Raw genomic sequence first — 22,625 nt, 5'->3', positions numbered from 1 at the left:
GTTGCTAGGCCGCTGAGCAGTGACAAGCCGACTCTGCAGAGTCAATACCATGCCAGCTTGGAGAAACTTCGCAACGACGATGCTTGTGCATTCTTGCCCAAACACTCTGCCTTCATCGGCTGGTATCGTGCTTCCAATTCCCGATACCTGGCGCTCTTTAGTAATATGGACTTTGGGGAAACGGTAACCATGGCATTTCTCGTGGACGAGTTGAACCAAAGAAATGAGTGCCAAATGCCACAATCGAAGACATACTCCTACTAATGCCGGGACAGCCAGTCAAGCCAGGGTGGCCCCATCTTCTCTACACTGATCCTAGCGCTCCTTGAACAGCTCCCTGGTCTCAAGAAGCCATTCTATGAATGGTATTAGCAGAATCAGGCTGAGTTCTTCAGCCTCAAACGAACACAAGGAAACCAGGCAAATTCCTTGAGACGATGCTCGAGACTCTCGATCGTTCAATCTTCGTCGTTATTGATGGCCTGGATGAGTGCGATAGAGCATAGCGAAGTGCTCTTTTAAATTGCTGACGATGTTATCACAGAAGAATCAGAGGCTCAAAATCGAACTTTCCTCGCGGTCTGAAAAGGAGATTTTAGAGCAGTTGGACGCAGTGAGTGGGACTTATCTTAATTGCGACCAACACAGGGATACTCTCCTTGTTCGACACATAGTCGAGACGGCGCTGGATCATTTGTCGGAAGATGCCAGATCATTGGTAATAGGGGCTAACGCAAGAAAGTGCTATATTGGAAGAAGATGATAATTGAACACATTGAGGTTCTCAACATACTTAACCGCGGTTGAGCCGATGCGACGTTTCTCAGAGGAATTTTCTTTGTTCGAGGAGCTTTCGAAGCTCTATCTCACCATGCTTTCACGACAATCATCACATGTTTTCGAAAATAAGAAGCTTGTCGTTACAGCTTTGATGCTTCTCGCTCCTGCGTGGAGGCCTCTTAGCATACAATTGGCAACTTTTATCTATTTTCTGAAGAGCAGGTTGCAATCAATGAGCTGCGTGAAGAATGCGGCTTGTTCGAGAACACATACCTATCCGAGTATGATCCACATTGCACATGGGAGGTCTGGGAAGAGAGCCTGATACGCAGTGATCCGAAAGAACGAGGCTTCGGGCAGTTCTTCGTAACGCAGGGAGCCATTGGATCGAGCACCTTGGTGGTTACTAGAGCGGAAATCTATAACATCTGGCAAAAGATAGAGAGCCCATGCTAAGCGGGTTTAATTCAGCTTGACAATTGTATTAACTAAAACCGCCGTTCAGCTTGCGCTACCAAGGCCAGGTGTGGATTTGACAGCCGGTTGTATGACCGTCTCAGCTTCTTTCGCTCTATGGCTCAAAGATTATGCTCAGCGATATGCCCCAGAACTCGGATTTCGGCGAGAACAAGATTCTTCCAACACCATCAACGCTGCCCCTCTCTCCCAAAACATTTAGTGTAGCGACTTATCTAGGCTTAGGCTACTCTTCTTAGAAGATAAATCTAGTTACGAGCTTCGAAATTCAGCATTTACTGGATAAAACTCCGCATAAGATGGAGCTATAAACAGAATTGTTGCGGAGGCTTTAATCGATCGCAGAGGCTGTTTTTAGAAACCATGTTATTGTGGTAGAGTATTTTCTGGGGGAGGAAGGCTTCGAAGCATACGTCAAATACGGTAATCCTCGTGGCGAAAACCTCCTGCACCAGGTATCGAAAACCTGCAACCCAGCGGTATTCCGCCTTCTGGCACCCCATCTCTAAGAGAGCATGCACCAGACTGGCATTCAAGGGGACACGGACATGTGTCGTCTTTTGATTTGTAATGGCAAAACGAGTCTGCACTCAGCCTTGATACGTGGCGATGACGGGCAGTTGGTCCTGAAGGACAGGCCCTGCATGAACGAGGAGACCATACTACGATTGCTACAAATGCATGCGTCATAAGGCCGACCATGCCAGTGGTCGGGGAATGGTGTCCAAACCTGCACGGAAAGCGGTGGGCCTTCTCAGCTCGTCTGAATCTGCTGATCTGCAGGCCCTGGGTAGCTGTTCTTTTTGCCAGAACGAGCTTCAGACATCAAATAGTTCGCCTTCTGCTAGCATTGCACTCTGTGTTGTGATACTTGTGGATTGTAAGGCTTCTTATGTTATCTCCTGCCTTGATACTCTACCTCCACCCTTCTGTTGCTAGGTGTCTCAGATATTTGAATACATGTATGTACTAGATACACCGCCCACTAAGGTTGAAACCCCTCTGCTCGCTATCGCTATCCTCTAACAGGATCTCTGTCGCCCTATCATTACCCTCGAGTACAGTCGAAGTCCTGCTGTCACGTCCAACGTAGATGGTCCGGTTCTCACTTTATTTGATGCTCTATCTGCGTATAGTGCAGCCTTTCTCGAGTTCGGCAGATTTTTTGTAAGCACGATAGCTCTCATTGGCGTCGAGCGGTGAGATGATCTATCTAGGCTTGTTTGGCCAGTGGTTCGGTCTACAGTTTCCGTGCCTGTCTTACTATCAAGGCGAACTCCATCCTCATGTCCAGGGCGCCATCCGCAACGGTGCTGTACTCATGCATGATATCGCAAGCGTCATGATGAAGAAAGCGGCTTGCGTCGAAGTTCGACTGTGCTGCTGGCATCCTCGGAGTATCGTGATGTGATGGTGGCGCGAAGAAGGAGAGAGGGAGCAGGAGAGGCTAGTATGCCTGGATTTAAACACCGGAAAGGCAATGCATCAAGCTGGTTCGACCTTCTTCTGAGCGATTTTCCGCCCAGGGACTCTGAGTCCTTTTAGATCGACGCACTTGTCGTTATTATTCGACCTCGTCCGGCTGTGTGCGAGTCAAGCGTGCGTAGCGACGTGTGGGCTTTTCATGACGAAGCTTGCGGAAGGATCCAACAGAGCGCACTTGATATGTGATCGTTACCATCATCCTCCAGGGCAGCTCCAGCCCGTATCCCGCAGCCACGCATCTGAAAGCAAAGATGTTCCTGATAGAATGCGACAACTGCGATCTTGCACGACAGGTGTGGATAGTCGTATCCGACGACAGCTATACGTGCCATATGATGCACCGTACCTTTCGGTGTCGGAACATATCCTCGGGCGAGGTATGCAGGCACGTGGCCGAGTGGAACCATCACCAGCGCTGCAGATTGGAGTCCAAACAAAACTGTAAACAAGCGTCGGGACGCGTTGCTCGCTTCGTTTCGTTTTCCCGAGATTCGCTTCGCATCGTAGTATTATTACCCCGTACGGAGTCGTCGGTACATACAGAGGACCAATCTGCTCACGCGGCACTTTCTCTTGAACGGCGTTTTCTTCTGGGGCATTCTGGCTCACTTCTCCCTCAAAGACAACCAATGCATCATCCCACACAACATCTCGTGGACCTCGCTACAAGATGAACGGCGACGCCCAAGACCCGTCCACACAATCGGCACAACAACCTCAAAAGTTCCTGCGCTACAGATCGGTCCGCAAGTCCGCTGTCAAAGACCCCGATCCTCAAAGTCCTCCCCCTCCCTTACCGCAGACGTCACAGACCTCCTTGGCGCGCCTTCCTTCGAGATATCATCGCCGACCACCAGCGACTCAAACTGCGCCCTTGCCCGACGAACCGCCTTTGCCTTCCACCTTCAATGGCGCGACGGTCTCGAGACCCCGAGGCCAGACAATTAACAGCGCAACTGAAGATGGCCAGACCAGACTGGCAGACAACGGCGGCCGCCGGATGGTCATTGAACACAGCAGTTCGCAACCCGGGACGCGGCCGACAACCAGCAAAAGCACTCCCCGCAAGCAGACATTGACTTCTAGCATAGAAGAGCCGTCACCTGAACAGCTTCGGAGGTCGCTCGAGGCTGCTAGGGAAGAGGCGCGTTTGATTTTGGAAGGTGAATATGACCGAGTCAGAGCACTAAGGCAACAGGAGGTCAGGCGGAAGCATGAAGAGCGAGAAAAGCGCAGGAGGCAAGAAGAGAAATTGGCACGGGAGGCTCGTCAGCGAGAAGCAGAGGAGGCTGCAAGACAAGAAGCCAGAAAGCGATCAGATCTGGCCCGATACAAAGACAGTCAGCGCCGTGAGGAAAGTATCGATGAACAAGATGAAGCTCCAGCGCCGCCGACGCCGGAAGTTGTTCATGACTCGAACAATTCGAGGACACGTACGCTGGTCATTGGTGGACAGCAGACCACCTCGAGCAAACAGGATAAACATGCGCATCACCGCCGGGCATCATCAGCGGTTGAGCAGTTGCGACAGAAGCCCAAGCAAAGTCACGCTCGGACCAACAGCGTCGGTAAGATCGACGAAAAGCCCGACAGTGAAGCACCGGTGCCCATACCGAACTTCGACGCCCCAGTATCGGCTGTCAACGCCGGGGAACGGAGGGTAAGCGTCAAATGTAAGGAAGCGTTCATTACTCTCCCTGTCACACCCTCTACCACATCCAAGGACATCCTGAGGGCCGCCTCCCTCTGCATGTCCGAGCCGATTGACCCTCGGACGGCTCTCCTGTTGGAATCCTTCTCGCAGCTTGGGCTAGAGAGGCCGCTCCGAAGATATGAGCGGATACGTGATGTGATGAACTCTTGGGACAATGATACTCAGAATCATCTCTTCATCATGGCCGAAGGCGAATGTGCTGCCCCGGGATTGCAGCTCGCAGACGCTCCCAAGCGACAGCCTTGTGGGACCGTAGTCCACATCTACCATTCGCAGCGGGCTGGAAAGTGGGACAAACGCTGGTTAAAATTGAGAGAGGACGGACAGATCACCACGTCCAAGAATGAGAGCGGTATCGATTCCACCAATATCTGTCACTTGTCGGACTTTGACTTGTACGCCCCCACCGCAAAACAGATCAAAAAGCTCAAGCCTCCGAAGAAGATGGGCTTTGCCCTGAAAAGCCAGGCGAAGTCTGCCATGTTCCTAGACGGGGCAAATTTTGTGCACTTCTTCTGTACCAAGGACAAGACGGTCGCCGACGAATGGTATCATGCCGTTCATTCATGGCGGAGTTGGTACCTGGCCAACATGCTTGGTGAAGGTCAACAGAAACCGACTGAACCGGTGGAAAGAGTACGGCTAGGAAGCAGGCCGGGGACAAGGGATTCCAAAGAATCGTTGCCTTATGTGCTCGGTTCTTTCAAACCGCTGCTGGATTTGGGTTCTGCTTTGGACGGAGGCCGAAAATCAGCATCGGATGTGGCGCACCGGGCGTCACAGCCAGACGACCTGAGGCCGTTGATTGATTTCGTGCCCGAGAGACCGAGCATTGACGAAAAAACGGCCAGCCCCAAAGCTCCTTCGAGATCACAAGGAGCTCCACCCACGGCATTTCCGCGAAAGTTTATGGTTGAGTCAGCAACAAATGGTAATATCGATGATGCAGACGGTCCGTTTACTGGAACTGGTCTCCTAGCCCGTAGTGCCAGTCGCCGGGCTCAGGGCGGTCAGCGATCAGGTCACGGTGTGCCAGGCAAGCCGTTGGTTGATCTCGCGCCAACGAGCGAATTTACTGATGGCAGTTTGCTCCGGAAGATGGAAGCCATGACCACTCAGCAAGGAGTGCCGGAACCCAAGATCGACCGACAGAGGAGGAGAGAGGTCGACATGGCGGTCGGTGAAGGATTCTACTAGCATTGAGCCGCTCCTGGCGAGCAAAAAGAAGAGGTTAAAAAAATGGGACAGGAAGTATGCTGCGAATGTTATCGACGATGAAAAGAAGAGGTTCTAATGTGGCTGAATGAGTTTACGAAAGGAGGGTCAGTCAAGCCGAGACTTGAAGGGATCATCATGCCTGGTATATTTTTCTCACGATTTTGCTCAGACTTTCCATGCTGCAATATATGTTGAGAGACTGTTCGAAGTCATTACTCTTTCCAAAATCCGCGGCGAACCGGCAAGCCTAGTGGCCCTAGCACTTGTACAAGTAGGCATTCGATCTCAAGCAACGAGCCCCATATATTCGGCAAGAGCCGCAAGCGAGCTGAATTGACTTTCCCAACTACTCGGCACCTTTGTGCGTATCAAAAACTACGCCACTCAGTGGTCTTTCATCCCAGTCATCGAGGATATCAGAAAGCACCACAGAAAAGCGCTAATCCACGGTGCAGCCTTGACCCCAGGCTTGTCGACAAGGCCATGATCAACACCTGTTGCGCCCGCCAAAGATGGCTAGGCCTTCATGCAGCCGCAGACCAATCGAGTTTTCGGCAGCAATGTCGGGCGCAGCGGCTGCGCAAGAGAGCTATTTCTGTTAGAGCGCAGCCTGCAAGCCGAATTGAAAAATAAGTGGCACACTCGAAGTCCTTCACTGTGAGAACGGAGGTGATCTTCGTTGGTAACAAGCATTCCATTTGCCTTGGAAACAGAGGCACTCTGTCCTCCACCTACGCCGCTAGCTACGTTCGACATAGCGACCTCCTCAGCCTCCTGATTCCGCCTCGACGTGGAATGCGATGGACCCCATCACCGCCCTAGCGCTTGCCTGCAACGTCACCCAGCTCGTTGAACAAGCTATCGAGGCTGCCAGTGTGTGCAAGGAAATCTATGAGCGAGGCGCGCTGGACGAGAACAACAAGATTGAAGAGTACGCCAATGACATCGCGGCTGCCAACAAAGATCTAGAGGCTACACTGAAGGCTCAGAAGGTCACACCGTCCACTCATCCGGCGCGGCTACAGAGGGTCGTAAATGATGCCACCGCGACTACAGCCGAGCTCAAAAAGGTCCTCAACCAGTTGAAGCTCTCCAAGAAACAGGGCAACAAGCAGATCGGTGGCGCGTTCAGGGCGACTTTGAAGGCTATTTTCAAGAGGGGCGTCATCGAAAGTCTGCGGCAGAAGTTGGAACAGCAAGATGCCGCCCTACGCTCAGCCATCTTAAAAGACCTCTAGTAAGTCGTCCCTGCCATTCTTGCCTTCCATCCTGTCAGTTCCCCTATGCTGATTTCTCTTTTCCAGTATCAGGACTGGTCAGGTTGACCTGACGCGGAAAGACGAGTTTAAAGTTCTATCCCAAGGCCAGAAAGACGCCATCGCCCAGGTCTTGGGCAGCTTGCAGGCTGTTTCGAACGATCTCGTAGCATCGGTTAAAGCTTCAGAAACAGTTTTGGCAGCGCGTCTCACTAGCCAGGATGTACAGCTTGAACGAAGCATGCGAATGCTCTCAACAGATATTCCAGCCACAGTCAGAGGCGCAGAGGCTAGATTGGTGGATCGCTTCGATGGCCAAGACTCACTCCTGAAGGATGCTGCTCAGAAGCATAATATGCAGACAAAGTATTTCCAGGATCAAGCAGAGGATGCTCTTAGAGACCGCCTTCTCGACGCATTGGCGTTTCCGGAGATGAATGAACGACGCAACATGATCGAGGGGCGCGTCGTCGACTTTGGCAAGACCTATGCCTGGGTTTTCAATCCTCCAAATGAGGAAGCTCGTATTTTCCGCAATCAACAGCGCCATGCGTTCGTCGAATGGCTTCGGACCGGACAAGAGGTCTTTTGGATCAACGGAAAACCTGGCAGCGGGAAAAGCACACTAATGGACTTTATCTATCAAAATCTTCAATCTGGACGACAAGGGCTTGTCCATTTAGAAGCATGGGCACAACCGCAACCTGTCCGCCTACTCAGTTTCTGGTTTTTCAGACCGGCCGCAAGCCGTTTATTGAAATCTCTGGATGGATTCTGGAGATCACTATGCTTTCAGATTCTTGACATGGACGCGGACATTGTGAGAAAAATTCGAGCTGATATGAACCATTCAGCTCCCGACAGCCTGCGCGCTTGCCTTGTCGAATCGGGCTCTCGTGCTCAGTCTTGGACAAACATCGAACTGAAATCGTGGCTACGGTACTTGCTTACTCATTCTGTGTTCAACTACTTTTTGTTGATTGACGGGCTTGATGAAGTGCTAAATGATCCCGAAGGTTTGCTCGACGCAATCCAGTTCATTACCCAGAGCTCCAACAAAATCAAGATTTGTTGTTCAAGTCGACCAGAGGCTCCCTTTCCGCGCGCTCTTCAGAAATATCCATCGCTGCGCTTGCAAGACTTCAATGGGACGGATATCAGGGCGCATTGCAATGTGCGTCTCGCTACAACTAGAGCTGCTCTTTTTGCGGAGGAAGTAGCTTTTCGGGCTGAAGGTGTCTTTTTATGGGCTTATCTTGTTGTGGAAGACCTCAGAATCGCTGCAAGCCAGGGGGACGACCAGGATGATCTAAAGCGGCGTCTTAAAGAATGTCCGGGTGAAATGAATGAACTGTTCATGTTCTTGCTTGAGCGTCAGGACAAGTTCTATGCAAAACACCCGAAGCCATACCTCCGCCTAGCTGATGTTGCAACCAGAGGCCATACGAAGCTGACCTTGTTTGAAATGCTTGTAGCGTCGCAGGAACAGGAAATGTTGCGTTGCAACTTCCCTGACAATCTGGATACTCAATTTTTGGCGTCTTTGGACGCTATGGCAGAGAATTTCGAAGCCAATGTGATTGCAAGATGCGCAGGACTTGTCGAATTCCATCCACACTTTGGATTGGATTTCTCGAAGACTTTTCCTTCCTTGGTCAAGATGCGCAAGTTGGAGCTGCGTTTCATTCACCGAAGCGCACAAGACTTCGTGGTGGACAGTGAGGCGGGTGCTGCATTGCTTCAGTCCTGCAACATTTCCGAGCAGGAAGCTTTGAGGAGACTGATGACTGCTTCAGCGGTCAGCTTCCTTATCAGCAAGAATGTCGCATATCTTGCGAATATTATGAGCTATGGGAGGGAGATAAACCGAGCATTCTGGACTGATTTCGACTCAAGGGTCATGGATAATGTCTTTAGGGCAGCCCAGAGACGTCTTCTTCCTCGCCTGCCTCCACCGCTCTCCGAAGACAAGGATGAAAATAGATGGCTGGCTGACCGAACGTATGCCTTGGACATAGTATGTCCACATCTTTCACCTCTTCAGAATGTTGTCTTCAGCTATGCCGTTGGATGGGGATTGATTCCTTATCTCGAGGCAAGGCTCAGCACTCTCGATCCGGACGAGTTACGTCTGGTGGCCGGCTTTGGTGCATGTCTTTCTTTGTCTGACACGAACACACAACGGTGTGGTTATGAAACTCGCAACGACATCCTTGCGATGCTTAAACCTCACCTCTCATGGACGCAAACCCCCCTATTATGTCACCGCTGGGATAAGGCATGTTATGTTCGCGTTGCTCGCCCTGTTTGGCAATGTTCCTTGTACACGGAATTGGATTTAGCTGAATCCGCGACAGCGCTTTGCCACTATCTGCAATTCCTTTATAATTCCCTGAGCAGCACTGATGGCGAAACACTTCGCATTTTGGCGTATCTCATTTACCATGACTATGAAACGTTGTCCATTTTCGCTGAACCGGACGAACCGATGGAATTGGTTATGGAGTCCGTAGAGGAGTTCGACGTTTTCAAGATCCACATCATCCTTCACGAACCTTCACAAGGGGGCCCCTTCAGACTGGAGTTCTATCAGCATTTTCCTAGAGGACTCGGGCGTTTCTGTGAAATTGAGGCTACCGTCAATGAAGGTCTGCAGCAGTTGTTCTCTGGCTGTATCCCTGCATCTTCAGTCGAGGACCTTATAATGGCTAATCTCAACCACCATTTGACCAGTCTATCTGCCGAAGAGATTGCGAAGGTTCTGAGCAACCGTGGATCGGAAAGAAGGTACGGACGCTCGTACATTTTCTCCAACCGGCAGTTTCATTACGAAACCAAGGATGGAAGAGAGAGGTGGGAGCAGAGGTTGAAGTCTGGAATATTTAACATGGATTTTGAGGCCGGCCCTGAACAAGACCCGATATTGAAAGAGATCATGAAGATGTTGCAGTGTCACTGATAGGCTTCCACGGTTGGCACTTGGAATTCTGATGGAATTCTCGTCCAAGTCGAGAGTGCCATGATCCTCTCAGTCTCTTTTCTTGGCCTGATCGATGAATTGCTTGTTATGAAGCACGTACGACAGTCTCACGTACACCATGTCACCTGCCACGATCGAGCACAAGGCTGGCCCATCAGAAACGAGAGGCCGAGCGGCAGCGCTTAAAAAATGGAAATGGGAAAGTCCCTAGGTCTATATGGGTGGGTAGGCAAACTCAGGCTGTCTAGAAATCAATCAATACGCCGTTATATGTGTACAATACTAATATGACGCATGAGAACTCAAAAGACGGACCTACATGGGCTAGTGAACCCCCTCAAAATGCTAAGGATCGTACCACTGATTCATAATATAAGACAGGCTGGCTTGTCGTACTCCTCCGAGCCGCACGCAAGCCATCTAGGGCCCAAGTATGTATGACACAGACTGGATGGTCTTGCGCCGCCCATCCTATATCAGTGAGCACAACGAAGACGAATGGACCGGTTTTGCTGTTGCTCAGCTTCCATTCCCGTCTCCGTTTTCTATTTCTCGGCCTCTTTCACCGTGACCCTCACGCCCTTCGAGTCCAGCCGGGCGCTGGGAAGGAAGAAGTCGTGCGCGAGGGCCACGTCGGAGGCGTTCGTCTGGAATAGTGTAGAATTGTACCTGCGGAACAAAGTCGCCAGGCACAGCTGGATCTCGGCTGTCGCGAGGTTCACGCCCAGACATAACCTGCTGCCCTTGCCGAACGGGAAGAACCACCGGTCCATGTCCCTGTTCAGCTGCCACTGGCCCTCTCCCTGCGCGGAGCTGCTCGTAGATGTGCCGCGACCGGACGATGTGGAGCGCGGCCACGGACATGGCCCACGACGAGGGCGTCAGGCCCGCGGCGACCAGGAGCTGGGCTTCTTCGTTCAGGCGGTCGATCTGCTTCTCCTGGGGAGGCAGGTCGCCGCGGACGAGTTCGTACAGGATCGTGGGGTGGTCTGGGTTCTCTTTCGCCGTGCCGGAGAGTATAGCTTTGAGTTTGGCGTCGAAGTCCTGGACGGTAGAAGAACCTTGGTTAGCTGCCGGCTCTGTGCGATCACTCTGGTCAGTGCACCGTGGGTATGCTGTCCTTGCCCAGCTGTAAGACCAGGAATATCTGCGGCTGCATTTTGAGAACAAGCCATGCTGGGAGGGCGTTCATCAAGGGGTACAGCCATTTGAACTGCAGGGCCACATGGCCAACCTCGGAGGTGGCCATGAACGGCTCGTGGAATGTCTCGTTGAAATCCGGGGATTCCAGATGTTGATAGGATTCAGAAAAGACATAGGTGGTGATGACGTCTCCCGAGAAAGCCGTGAGAGCGCGATTGATGGCCCAAGGACGGCCACTGGCGACATAGCCGTCGATTTTGGTGCACAGGATGTCGAGCTTCTCGCGGATGACGGGCTGGAAATCTGCGATGCGCTTCTTGGAGAAGAGCGGGAGGAGAGGTGCCTTGCGCAGTACGTGGAGATTGTAATCCGCGGTCGAAAAGATGGAGCGAGGAATGTTCAGCCGGTTGCTGCAGTCGTCGTACTTGTCGACTCTGCCCGGCCCGTAGAGGGTGTCCCAGAACTCGGAATCCGAGGCATGCAGCTCCTGTGGATTGATTCTCACAATCGGCCCTGTCGCGGTCGTCGTCAAGTCAAAGCGTCCGCCGAATCCATTCCGTCATCATCATCAAAAGTACACCGGGGGGGGCGAAGAATCTCACCGTATTTTCTGTGCAGCTCGGCGATATGAAAGGTGAATTGACCACGCAGGGCGACTTCGTGGTAGAACTCGTACCACCGACTGAGGGCTGCAAGCTTGGGGCCTGGGAATTGGGCAATCGGGCTGCAATAGAGCCTGTAGATGGCAAGCGAGACCAGATACGCGGCGAAGACGAAGGCTGCGGTAAGTAAAAGGGGAGTACATGATAAAAAGTAGATGCGGCGGAGAACTCAACCTCTTTGCATTCTCGAGGGTGATTGCGAGAATACCGGTGTCTTTTCTCTTCATCCATCCTCTTCTCCTTCGGCAACATCGGCCGTAGAGAGGTAGCGGTCCTTGTGTCACTGTACCTACGTCTAGCCGGTACGAAGGTCATCTTAGGTCACCACAAGCGGCCGGGGGCTTCGGGGCGTATTACATCCCCGCGGTTAGCGGTGTTGATAGCGCAACAGGGATGCAAATGGTTCAGCCAGGATTGGCAAATAGCATGAACCCCCAGTCCACATGCAACGCGAACATATAGCTAGAAGGGCGGCCAACTGCCGGGACAATCTCGAACCAAGCAGGAGGAGTGGAGGCGTCTAAACCGAAAGCTGAAGAGGCAAAGATATAGATTTAGCATCAAAATTTTGAACAAAGCTGTTGTTTCATGACTTCAGAAGCGTGGACTTCGGTATTATTTCATGGAAAGGTATCGCTATAGAACCAGTGTGTGCTTGAACGCTGTGCAGGTTTCTTGCATAAATAAAAAATAAAGAAAAGAAAAAGGGGATTGTCGTCGTCGCCATTGCCTTTATTGCTGCCGTCGGTAGAGGTGGAGATTGTAACTCGTTTGCCGTGTATGGGTATGTAGGTAAGTAGCGTGTAAAACTTTCCTTCCTCGATGGGCTTCACCGATAAGCATATGAGTCCCATCAGCGAGGTCCTGCACTTCTCTTCTTGGCCGGCTCCATTCCTCCCCTTGGAAAAAGTCGATGATGACTGGGGCACCCTTCAGCCCCAAGCCTCTGGGCGGGTAGCACAGGTAGAGCGGATCCTCGAAGGTGTTGAATTTGGTGCGGAAGCCGGTCTTCTTGTCCAGATTGTACTTGGCCGCGAGGGTCTGATACAGCGAGTCGAGCGTGGCAGCCTTTGCGCCACCGACTTGTGTTCGCTGCTGAGCTTGGCCGTTGCACCGGCTCCGAATGTGCACGTCTTGTAGCCCGCCTTCGCGGCCGCCTTGAGTGCCGTCTGCACTGTCAGTTCGATGGCTCCGTTGGTCGCCCCGGGGAAGTCGAGCGCCTATTTCACCTGCACGCCCCATCGAGGCGCGAGTTGCGCGAGCACCACCACCAAGCTGTGTAATTTGCCGTGGTCGTCCATGGCGATGAAATACTGGCGATGTGATGCGTCCGTGAACGGCGTGATCACGCTCAGATGGACCTGTGCTCCCTCCCGGCTGTCCTGCCATTCTTTGATGCGCTGTTTGACCTGCTGGCGCACGTCTTCCTATACGTCACTGCCATATTCAGTCACTTTCACGGCTTCCTTCGAGGCGTGCCTGATCTTGCGGTCAACGTCGCTGTTAATGGTCAAATGCTCGTTGTTAGCCAGATTGGCCCGCTGCTCTGCCACGTTGGTAAAACTCTTCCATCCCAGCTTATCGCCGAGGACCTCTTCCACTTCTTTGTCGACCAGAATAAAGAAAGGCCAAAGACGAGTCTTCCGTCGGAGCCACGTCAGGAATGCGATAACGACGTCTTCAAGTTGGCTCGTTTTCGCAGAGCGGATTTCCGGCAATGATTGCCCGGTCGTGCGTGGCGACGTGGGCGATGGCTGCGCCTGTCTTGTCATCGCGCCAAATTTGGAATCTCGTCCATCCAGGAGGTGTTTGTGGCATCGCCATAGTTTGCAACCAGGTTCACAAGTGGCTGAAGATATCCCTTGGGCCGCTGCAGAGTAGTGTCTCCAGGATGCCGCAGGTTCGGTTCTTTGGTGGTGGGAAAGCTTTTGGGATCGCGAGGGAATAGCGACGCGTGGCGCAAATTGCCCAGATCCAGGATAAGGGCGACAAGACGTTCCAGGCCGATACCGGCCCCGGCGTGAGGTGGAGCTACCCACTCGAAAGCTTGCACATATTCCTTCAGGCCATCCGGATTCATGCCTAGATTTTCCATTCGCTCTTTCAACAGTGCGTGTTCGTGGATCCGTTGCCCACCAGAAAGGATTTCTTGTCCTCGAGCCATGAAATCGAACGAATTTGTGACGTTGTCATCTTTGGGATCTGGCATGGTGTAGAAAGGACGGGCCGCCACGGGAAACTTGTCGAGAATGTAGTAATCGGTGTGATATTTCTCCTTGACCAACTCTCCCGGTCTTCGTTCGGCCCTAGTGGGTAGGTCGTTGTGCTCGTATTGTTGGCTTGCGTCGTCGTCGGTCCACCCTGATTCATTCGGCAGCTTCACTCCTTCCGCAAATGTGAGCCTCGCTGTCTCGTCCCGCCAGACCAGGTCGTCATGTGGGAAGTGATGTTTCAGGGTATCAATGTCGTTTCTGTTGCAGTCATAAAGCGTTTTAAAGATATCCTTGAGTGTCGCAACAATCAGTCACATGGCCTCATGATAATACCTGTCTATGGCCATTTCTAGGTCCAATCCGGTAGACCCGGTCATGTGGCGGGGAGTGTTCGAGTTTTCTGCAGCAAATGTCAGGCAACGACCATAAAGGGGGACGGGATGAGGACGAACCAGCGCGGAAGACAGGACCAGCCTCAAAGATACGAGGAAAGTCTGCAGAGATGCACATTTGTTTGGCAAACTGGGGACTTTGAGCTAGAAAAGCCGGACGTCTAAAGTAATCGAGCTTGAAGACGTCAGCTCCACCCTCGGTTCCGCCGCCTTGTAACTTTGGTGTATGAATCCCCAGAAAGCCACAGTCATCCAGATATCTCCGGAAAGTCCTGCAAACAGCCGACTGAACTCGGAGAATTGCTTGTGTGGATGGAGTTCGCACATCGAGGATGCGGTTGGACAGCCTGACTCTATCCGATATTGAGTGACCGTCAGTCGCCATGTCCTTGCTGGTGAAACTCGCATCAACGTCTGCCAGAGATGTCCACTCCACGGGGCACGCATCGTCGGCGGCACTGCCGTCTTGAAATTGCATCAATGGCAATTTACCGTAGCGCTTCTTTGCTTCGGGAGGGTCATCGTTGTCCAGGAATTCATCTAGGCTTTTTCATTGCCTCTCCATGGCCCGGCTGGTCATCTTCCCCCAAACCTTCTTTGTCCTCTTCTTCGCTCGACCACTGCAATTCTTTCCCGACTATATGGGCAGCGTCATCTTCAGGGCCTCCGCAGCGGTACAGTATTTGTCGCTGTGATTAGACAAGATTTCACCTAGTTCATGATTCCTACGTGAGAGTCTATCACGGAAACTTGCCATTGCACACATGATCTTGGACATGTCTGGGCACGATGGAGGAGACCAGTGCCACACAGTGTACGGAATAAAGAGATAAACAGGTTCTGGGAGTCCCAAAAGGTATAAGTGCTATGGCGATGGCACCGCCTGGTTTCATCAATGCAATGAATCACAAAGGTGATTCGACTTGGAAGATAGGAAGGCTGGTCCAACAACAGTACCATTTACAACCACATTCTCTCACTTGCGCCATCTATCCATTGGACTTCAACCGGCCGCGGAAGTTGAGTTAAATTACGTGAAGACTAGCAGTGAGGCAGTTCTCTCATGCGCTTGACCACGACGTGATTGTTGTGCTAGCGAGCAATATAAGGAGATTTCCAATCATTGAGCGGCTCTGTTTGGAAAGAAATCTATTATGTAATCCAATTCTACCGATATATCTCCGAAAGGTTGTATCTTTGTGGGTTGTGTCTACCCCGTACCTGGAGACACTCCGAACTTTCTCCCACGGAGAGCTAAGGAATAAGTGGGTTCCGCTTTACCTGATATGAAATAGTGTGCTTTAAAGTGTCCCCAATTGTCGGCGATATAACTAAAATTCGACGACGGCGACGGAAGGAGTTAAGTGGAAATCTAAACGAGAACAAATTTCTCAGCATGATGCCGTTCTGGTTTGTCCGCACCGGCGATCGCATAGCGGAAAACCGGGGAGTCCTTCCCGCGAGACCCACTGCCAACTCCCACAGCCAAAATCGCCGGACCAAGGAAGGCAAAAGTTCCCCCCTTGGTATCTCGCAACGTGAAGGGCATATTCGCGCCGTTCAAGTGCACCAGAATATTGCCATCGTTGACCAAGTCTGACACAAACGCGTAGTGAGACCTGTTACTTTTCGGCGTCGATCGTAATTCGGATACGTCGGAGCCGCCCTCAGACTAAGGGAAACATATTGCCTTCTGAGAATCGGGGCTTCTAATTGTTTCTATCCGTCGACCATGTATGGAAAGGACGTTGTGTTGGTCGAAATCTAACTTTACTTTTCTCAATTCTTCGACCAAATCCCGCCCCCAGAAGGCCATCTGCTCAGGAACAAGGTAACGAGGGACATCGACTCGCAAATCAATCGCCCAAGAGGGTAGATCTTTGCCGTTGGCTCTTCTCGTTTGCAAGATCGACAGACATTACAGATTCTTACACCCGTTAATTGTATACTTCACAAAATCTTGAAACACCAACGACATTGGGTTCGTGTAGTCGATGGCCGGTAACCCCTTGGTGACGTCCCACTGCTCGATGCCCATTTTGGCACTTACCTCCTGGTTTGTCAGCGCAGCTACCATGCCCAGCACTGCGGAGACTTTGTCTTGAGCTCGTGTGGATTGGGAAATGGTGCTTCTCATGACGATATTGAACCACATTGTGTTGGATTCTCCTGTTTGATGCATTAGGCGCGACTCTTAATCGCCGCGGAAGTAGCTGTAGCAGAGTATAGCGCGAGACATTGGGTCAGGGTTGTGGATAAATCGATCCGGGGATGGGGCGTGTTCGGGTAGGAATTGGTCAAGGACGTTCGAGAACTTAGGGAAGGAAAATACGTGCTTTCCGCAGACGATCTTCATGTCTTGGGCGGCAAAGACTTCCTGCCTGATCCAAGTACGCAGAAAGACGGCACTTGAGGTAATCAGTCGCATCGCGGCATCGCGGGCCAGGGCTAAGTTACGGTCGTAATGATCATGATGGCATCGTTTATTGTTCGGCGGGCGGCTAAGAGAGTATACATGCTGATTAACCCGGTCGTATTCGTTGGTCCGTTCGATCCGTCAACAGACGAGCTCCTCCTCTAGTGATGGTGTTCCTAGCCACGTCACAGCCCTCACTGCCTTTTGAAAGATGACAAACATCATCTCGACCGGCCTTGATTTCTCGCTGAGGTTCCTTTGGTTTATGCAGCAGACACCAATTCACAGATACGAAGTTATGTCTTTTCTGCGAATGTAACGAAGAGCTTCATACATGGTTTCGGAAACCGGGAGGCGCAGACCGCTACAGTTGATGGATTTGGTGAGTACTGGATAGCCCCATGTGTAGGAGAGTGCCTCATACTGTACAATGGCAGACTCTACCACCAACCCCACGCCGGGAAAGGGTACCAGGTCCGCGGTTAGAAGATCGCATGTGAGATCGGATTGTAAGTCTGCAGAGGGAGCAATCCTCAACAAACGTATTTTCCATGGCGCGAGTAACTTGCGGCCTATTGAGGTACCCAGTGGATCCTTTATAGGGGTTATGCGGAGCCTCTTCACCCTCTCGCAGAGACGAGGAGGACTTTTTTGTATGGATGAAATCATAAATTTGGGGAGCTATACTCAGGGCGCAGGTGTGCACCAAATGTAGTTATCGCGCTAAAAAAAAAAGGGGGGGGGAGGTGGGGTTGTACACGGAATAGGAGTGGTTCTATCTGCTTTGATTGTGTTCTGTCTCTCTGGCTACGCAGTCCTCACGCCGTCGTAGATGGGCGAGAGCAACAGTGTTGGGGTAAGTGGCGCAGTTGGTGAGACAGCTAGCGTCTCAGGTGGTTTGCCGCAGAGGCTATCTTGAGACCCTGTCAACAGACGAAATACTCTTGGCAATCCGACGCAATTCCGGCAGCTGCTGTGTATAATACCCAATGGGCGGTCAGCATTCAAGGATGAAATACGGTCGACGAGATGGCCTCCGACGCAAATTGCCACTTTTGTTACACCTCATTCGCAGTCGTATATGAGGGCCATTCAAAATACAACGATCCTCCGCTTGATCCGGAACTCCCTCTCTTTGTCACACATTCTCTGGAGCTAGCCCGTTGAATATCTCCGTCAATCGCTCCGCGGCATCACGAGTACCTGCATGATCCGGCGAACAAGTGATTGTATTTAATCAGCTGTGTTGGAGGGCAACGGGTTCCCCAGAACAGAATTAAGTGCCACACTGGCTGCCTGAGCGACTTGCATCTTCATCTCACTACTACCTTCACTTTCCTGCCGCGTTTTCTGCAACTCGGCCAATTTTGTCTCGATTCGACCAAGTTTGTGTTGTAGTTGTTGTAGTTCTTCAAGTATGTAGGTCTGTCTAGGAAGGAGGAGATAAATTAATAAGAATAGGCGTAGTTGAAACCATTATGTCCTCACATTTTCTCCAAGTCATCAATCCTTTCATCTATCGTGTTCCGCACTTGTGGCGCTCGCTGTGCCACATCCCAATTTCCGGACTTTAGGCGAGACGGAGGGGCACGTGTAGAGGCTTTGAACTGCTGTGTCGCGCCCTTCCGGGTCTGATTCGTCGTTCGCCGGTCTTGAGAGGGCTCGTAGGTGTCCGTTGCATATTCGGGGTTCTGAAACCTCCCCTGCGAGATATCTCTAGTGGAGGGAATTATGCCTGAAGTGAAAGAAGGGCCGATAGGAGCCTGGTCCAGTTCAAAAACACTGGAATTAAAAAAATCATCATCCATACTTTCCGGATGCAGATGCTGAAGTTTGACTCGTAATAGTCGACCAACGATATATAGTCAGCAACATAGGTCTATGTGGTTTCAGGATTCAACCGCCGGATGTAGGTAGCTCGATGCAGCAATCCATGGTTCCTACCTTCGCTGCTTTCGGGCACCATGGGTGACAGGCATCAAATTCACGATTCGCTAGCTACCGGCATATATTAGTATCGAATCCTGGAAAGGGCGTCACATGTTACATATGATTGGCAAGGTCTTAGGCCATGGGCATCGACCATCTGACGATCCGAGGCGGCATTGACGCCCCCAACAAGGAACCCTGACCATCTCAAAGCGCGTAGAACGCTGCGACCTCCGGCAAAAGATGACTAAGATCGGCTAGTGGGTGTAAGGGACCAGGGATCGCCGGATGAAGAGCGTTACTATTTCCGTCAGGTGAGTAGAAATACATGTGATGGTATCGCAGAACCAAGGCTTCATCGAAGTCGATGTCTCCAACAGCGTGTGATATGACTTCTAGGATTATGGAGAGAGGCTGCTGCACACCCGGTGACGGAGTATGACGTTTAGACTCATTTTTAGGAACTTCCTATATGAAAGGCTGAAGATTGATTCTATGCTATTCTTACTCGCAACCAGCATGTGATAATCTCGGACCCTTTCGGACTTGACTATCCATAATGACTCGGCGGCTTTTCGGACATTCAGGACGGGCTTCTTGATTCCAAATGGCCTCCCCTTAGATTCTCTAGAGGGCTGTGCACCAGTTGACCAGGGGTGACCCAAAGCGGCTCCTGCTTGGCATTTTCAGAGGTCTTATGGATGCGCGCCCGCCGTCCCTCCTCTTTCTGCTATTCACGCGTTCTTGAATTCTTCTCATCTTCCAGACATCTGGAAGCATTCAACCAGCTGTCTTGCTTGCAATAGGAGGACAATTGCGACGTTGCTCTTCTTCAAGCCAATTTTGTAAACTGCGCAATGCCGACATCTTCAGACAAATTATGCCGGTCATCGGTGGCAGCTGCTCATTGGTAGATAGGTGAATATAATGAGGGAGGCACAATAAAGAGCCTCCATTCCACACCTTTTAGAAGATGTCCACTGGGAATCCGGTACAAACACTGCTTTGGCCTAGTGGCGTATACTCCACCCTGACTCGCCGTTAGAGCGCACGCTCTCCGAAGAGACTTTAGCCGAGACAGCGGCTATCTTCACTCCTCTACGATGAGTATAGTATTTCAGACAGATCGCATTGACCCAGTCGTGCATGCTGGAAATCACCCCCTCCTGGGGTTAATAGGAAATAGGCAGTCCGATATCCAGAGAGGGGTAAGGCTGCTGCCTAGCCACCCGTCCCATCCTCTTGTAATGTCAATGGAGCGACCTCCGGACGCGAGCGAGGCGTTGGCCACGAACTGTGCTTGTGTCGGATCCAGTAAAGGCAGCTCCATTATACTGTATCGGTTCACTTGGTGCGCAGTATGATGAGCGAATAGACGGTCCACCCCATATGACACTGGTATTGACTCTTGACTCGGTGTGCGACGGGCCCCGTCTAAACCAGTTTGAGTAAGCTCCAGGGTAGCATTTGCCAGCAGGTCTGTTTACCGTAACCAGTCTCTTGTGCCTGCAACGAGGAATGATACAACTAAGGACTATGGCCAAGGCTATGGCAAGAAAGTCGTCGGAATTTTTGAATTTACGAGCCAGGCTCCTGCCGAAACTTACCAAGAGAGACTAGCACAGTCAAGACATACCCAGCCAGAGGTGAAAGTCCCGGTAAGCGTTCCCGTGGTTATCACTTCTCACACCGGCTGACCTGATATTAGAGAAAACCCGGCAATATGGTGGACACATGTCTACCGCTGTCGCAAAGCCCGCGCAAAAGCCCGACGCGGTTTCCAGGAATTCTGTTTCTTGTTCTTTGAATGGCTCCACGGCCGAGAGGCCTGGAAACGTCACGCGGCAGAGCATATATGTACAGCCTAACGGACGCCTCGGCCCGCTCCCACTAAAATGCGACCTTGCCCAGTTCCGCCACAATTTTATCCCTCCTGCCCTGTGCCCTCAGTGCCTCAGTGACGAGGACACCGAACCAGAAGACAGATTTCACCAATACTCGAATGTGACGGAGTGGAAAACCCATGTCCTTCGCCATCCGGACGTTCACTGTCGTCACCCACGCTGACAGAGATTTATTGAACTTGGTGAGCTGAAGCAATGTTTTCATCATCTCGCGGATATAATTTAAAGACCGATGAGCATAGAATGGACAGTATTTTTTGTGCAGCGTGGTCAAAATATGGCCATCAGCGGCAGGTACCACTCAGTGGGAAAGTTAGGATCTGGTTCTTTTAGCAATGTCTATCTAGGTATGGCCACATCCGTGTCGGCCATGACTTTAAATAAAATCTCACATTCAATAGAGCGTAATACTGAAACCGGTAACGAAGTCGCTATACAACTCGAACATCACAGCGTTGCCCCGTCTTTACTTAAGGAGAAAGTGGAAATCTATTAATCTCTGGTCGGGAAAATCGGCTTCTCCCGGGTGTACTGGCATAGCTATTACAATGACTTCACGATTTTGGTGTTCGAGTTACTGGGGCCGAACTTGGAAGACTTATTCCGATACTGTGGCAACCAGTTCTCGTTGAAGATGACTCTGATGCTGGCTGACTAACTGCTTCGTCGCATTGAGACTCTTCACTCACATTATTACCTTCACCGGGACGTAAGGCCTGAAAATTGTCTTCTGGGTCACTTGTGTCCAGCGTTGGTAAGACTATAGTCCCACTAGTCCTAGTCCTAGTCCCAGCCCCCTAGGACTATAGTCCCTAGTCCTGACTATAGTCCCAACTAGTCCCCCTGAATCTCCGTAAACGGAGCGATCTAATTGGTGGAAATGGGTCCAAAGTCTCACCATCACATCTCATATAGACCTTGATCGATCCAGTGCTTCAGGCATTGACTAGCCTCGAAAGACCTCGCCGATAGACGGTTACGATCGACTGTTATCGTTCTCTTCGCTTGGGAGAATACCCTCTTTAGTTCTGTAGACATTGCAGGTATTGTTAAAGTGTTAAATGCTCACTGACGAAGTGACGGGAAGTCATAGGTAGACTACTAGTGGAAAAGGTTTTCTTTACGCTAATCTATAAAAGGCGTCGGTCGACCGTTGATATATCGATAAAAGTCGTCCTCGGTATTCGAGGTATTAGCGCCTTGTAATTAAGTGATAAATAGCGAGAGAGAGGACTGTGAACGTTCCGAAGTAGTTATAGGCGTAATCTGACTATATTATTCTTGCCAGATCGTACGGTTCTTTTCGATTATAGGCTCGATCTAATGTGTGGCATTATTGGTCTAAGAACGCTTGAAATACTGTAGACGAAGACAAGGATTGAGAAGAGCGCCAGCGGTATACAGCTCGTGATTCTTATCTATTAGATCGTTATATTCTTATAGTACTTTCTAGGCGTTTTGGTAGTAAACGATTAGGGGGTCGGTACTCGCTGTATATCGTTGAGATATCTATCGTTACGCTGTTCCTCGACCGCGTTGATTCTAACCTCGTCGCCGTTGAATAGAATAGCCGTGAAGAGTTATATAACTCTTAATATAATAACAGAGTATATCTAGTGATGGTAGCGCCTCCTAGATTACTCTATAAGAGCCATTCTTATTACTTTCTTTAAGTCTTAGTGTTATCTCCTAGAACGGTTTAAGACCCTCGTAAATTAAGTCTAGTTGCGCTCACTCTTTATCTATAAGAACATCGTCGTCGGGAAAGTCCTCGGCGTAAGAGACGTAATACTTAAAAGCCTCTTTGAGTCTAAGATCTCTCTTAATCGCTAGGTAGGTGTTAGACACAGCCTTTTGTGCGACCCCAGGGGGGGATAGCAGAAGGAAGGTCTACCGGCAAAGAACAGCCCTGCGGGACAAAGGCCCAAGACAAGGCTGGATCACATGCAGCACGTGACTGCCAGAAAAGGAAATATATGATATGGTGCTATGGTACTGTGTTGGCATGTCAACATACCAACATACCAACATATCATCCCCGGTTACCTGTTCGGGA

At 51.0% G+C, this 22,625-nt stretch overlaps 7 protein-coding genes across 7 annotated transcripts; 3 read left to right on the top strand and 4 right to left on the bottom strand.

The window, feature by feature from the left end:
• Window positions 1-3,412: 3,412 nt before the first annotated feature.
• Window positions 3,413-5,653, top strand: A1O5_13427 (uncharacterized protein; the record flags this gene model as incomplete). The annotated part of the gene is made up of 1 exon (XM_007753993.1): window positions 3,413-5,653. The coding sequence occupies one exon, from the start codon at window positions 3,413-3,415 to the stop codon at window positions 5,651-5,653; it is 2,241 nt and encodes a 746-aa protein (XP_007752183.1).
• Window positions 5,654-6,474: 821 nt separating this feature from the next.
• On the top strand, window positions 6,475-9,889 carry A1O5_13426 (uncharacterized protein; the record flags this gene model as incomplete). The annotated part of the gene is made up of 2 exons (XM_007753992.1): window positions 6,475-6,911; window positions 6,979-9,889. The coding sequence occupies 2 exons, from the start codon at window positions 6,475-6,477 to the stop codon at window positions 9,887-9,889; spliced, it is 3,348 nt and encodes a 1,115-aa protein (XP_007752182.1).
• A 566-nt stretch (window positions 9,890-10,455) lies between these two features.
• Window positions 10,456-12,030, bottom strand: A1O5_13425 (uncharacterized protein; the record flags this gene model as incomplete). The annotated part of the gene is made up of 5 exons (XM_007753991.1): window positions 10,456-10,557; window positions 10,580-10,954; window positions 11,016-11,566; window positions 11,656-11,832; window positions 12,009-12,030. 5 exons carry the CDS (start codon window positions 12,028-12,030, stop codon window positions 10,456-10,458), a joined length of 1,227 nt encoding a protein of 408 aa, XP_007752181.1.
• Window positions 12,031-12,447: 417 nt separating this feature from the next.
• Window positions 12,448-12,957, bottom strand: A1O5_13424 (uncharacterized protein; the record flags this gene model as incomplete). Its single annotated transcript, XM_007753990.1, has 1 exon — window positions 12,448-12,957. The coding sequence occupies one exon, from the start codon at window positions 12,955-12,957 to the stop codon at window positions 12,448-12,450; it is 510 nt and encodes a 169-aa protein (XP_007752180.1).
• Window positions 12,958-13,142: 185 nt separating this feature from the next.
• A1O5_13423 (uncharacterized protein) lies at window positions 13,143-14,708 on the bottom strand (the record flags this gene model as incomplete). The annotated part of the gene is made up of 4 exons (XM_007753989.1): window positions 13,143-13,475; window positions 13,559-14,186; window positions 14,244-14,328; window positions 14,381-14,708. Coding segments are annotated over 4 exons (1,374 nt in total), but the record flags the coding sequence as incomplete, so codon positions are not given.
• A 1,947-nt stretch (window positions 14,709-16,655) lies between these two features.
• Window positions 16,656-17,297, bottom strand: A1O5_13422 (uncharacterized protein; the record flags this gene model as incomplete). Its single annotated transcript, XM_007753988.1, has 2 exons — window positions 16,656-16,838; window positions 16,887-17,297. A coding segment is annotated over one exon (279 nt), but the record flags the coding sequence as incomplete, so codon positions are not given.
• Window positions 17,298-20,825: 3,528 nt separating this feature from the next.
• A1O5_13421 (uncharacterized protein) lies at window positions 20,826-21,305 on the top strand (the record flags this gene model as incomplete). Its single annotated transcript, XM_007753987.1, has 2 exons — window positions 20,826-20,916; window positions 20,971-21,305. Coding segments are annotated over 2 exons (186 nt in total), but the record flags the coding sequence as incomplete, so codon positions are not given.
• Between the last annotated feature and the right edge of the window lie 1,320 nt (window positions 21,306-22,625).

This window comes from Cladophialophora psammophila (assembly GCF_000585535.1).
Source record: "Cladophialophora psammophila CBS 110553 chromosome Unknown aczJe-supercont1.56, whole genome shotgun sequence".
Classification (NCBI taxonomy): Eukaryota; Fungi; Ascomycota; class Eurotiomycetes; order Chaetothyriales; family Herpotrichiellaceae; genus Cladophialophora; species Cladophialophora psammophila.
The sequence above is the reverse complement of the archived record's forward strand: the minus strand, read 5'-3'. Positions and strand labels throughout refer to the sequence as shown.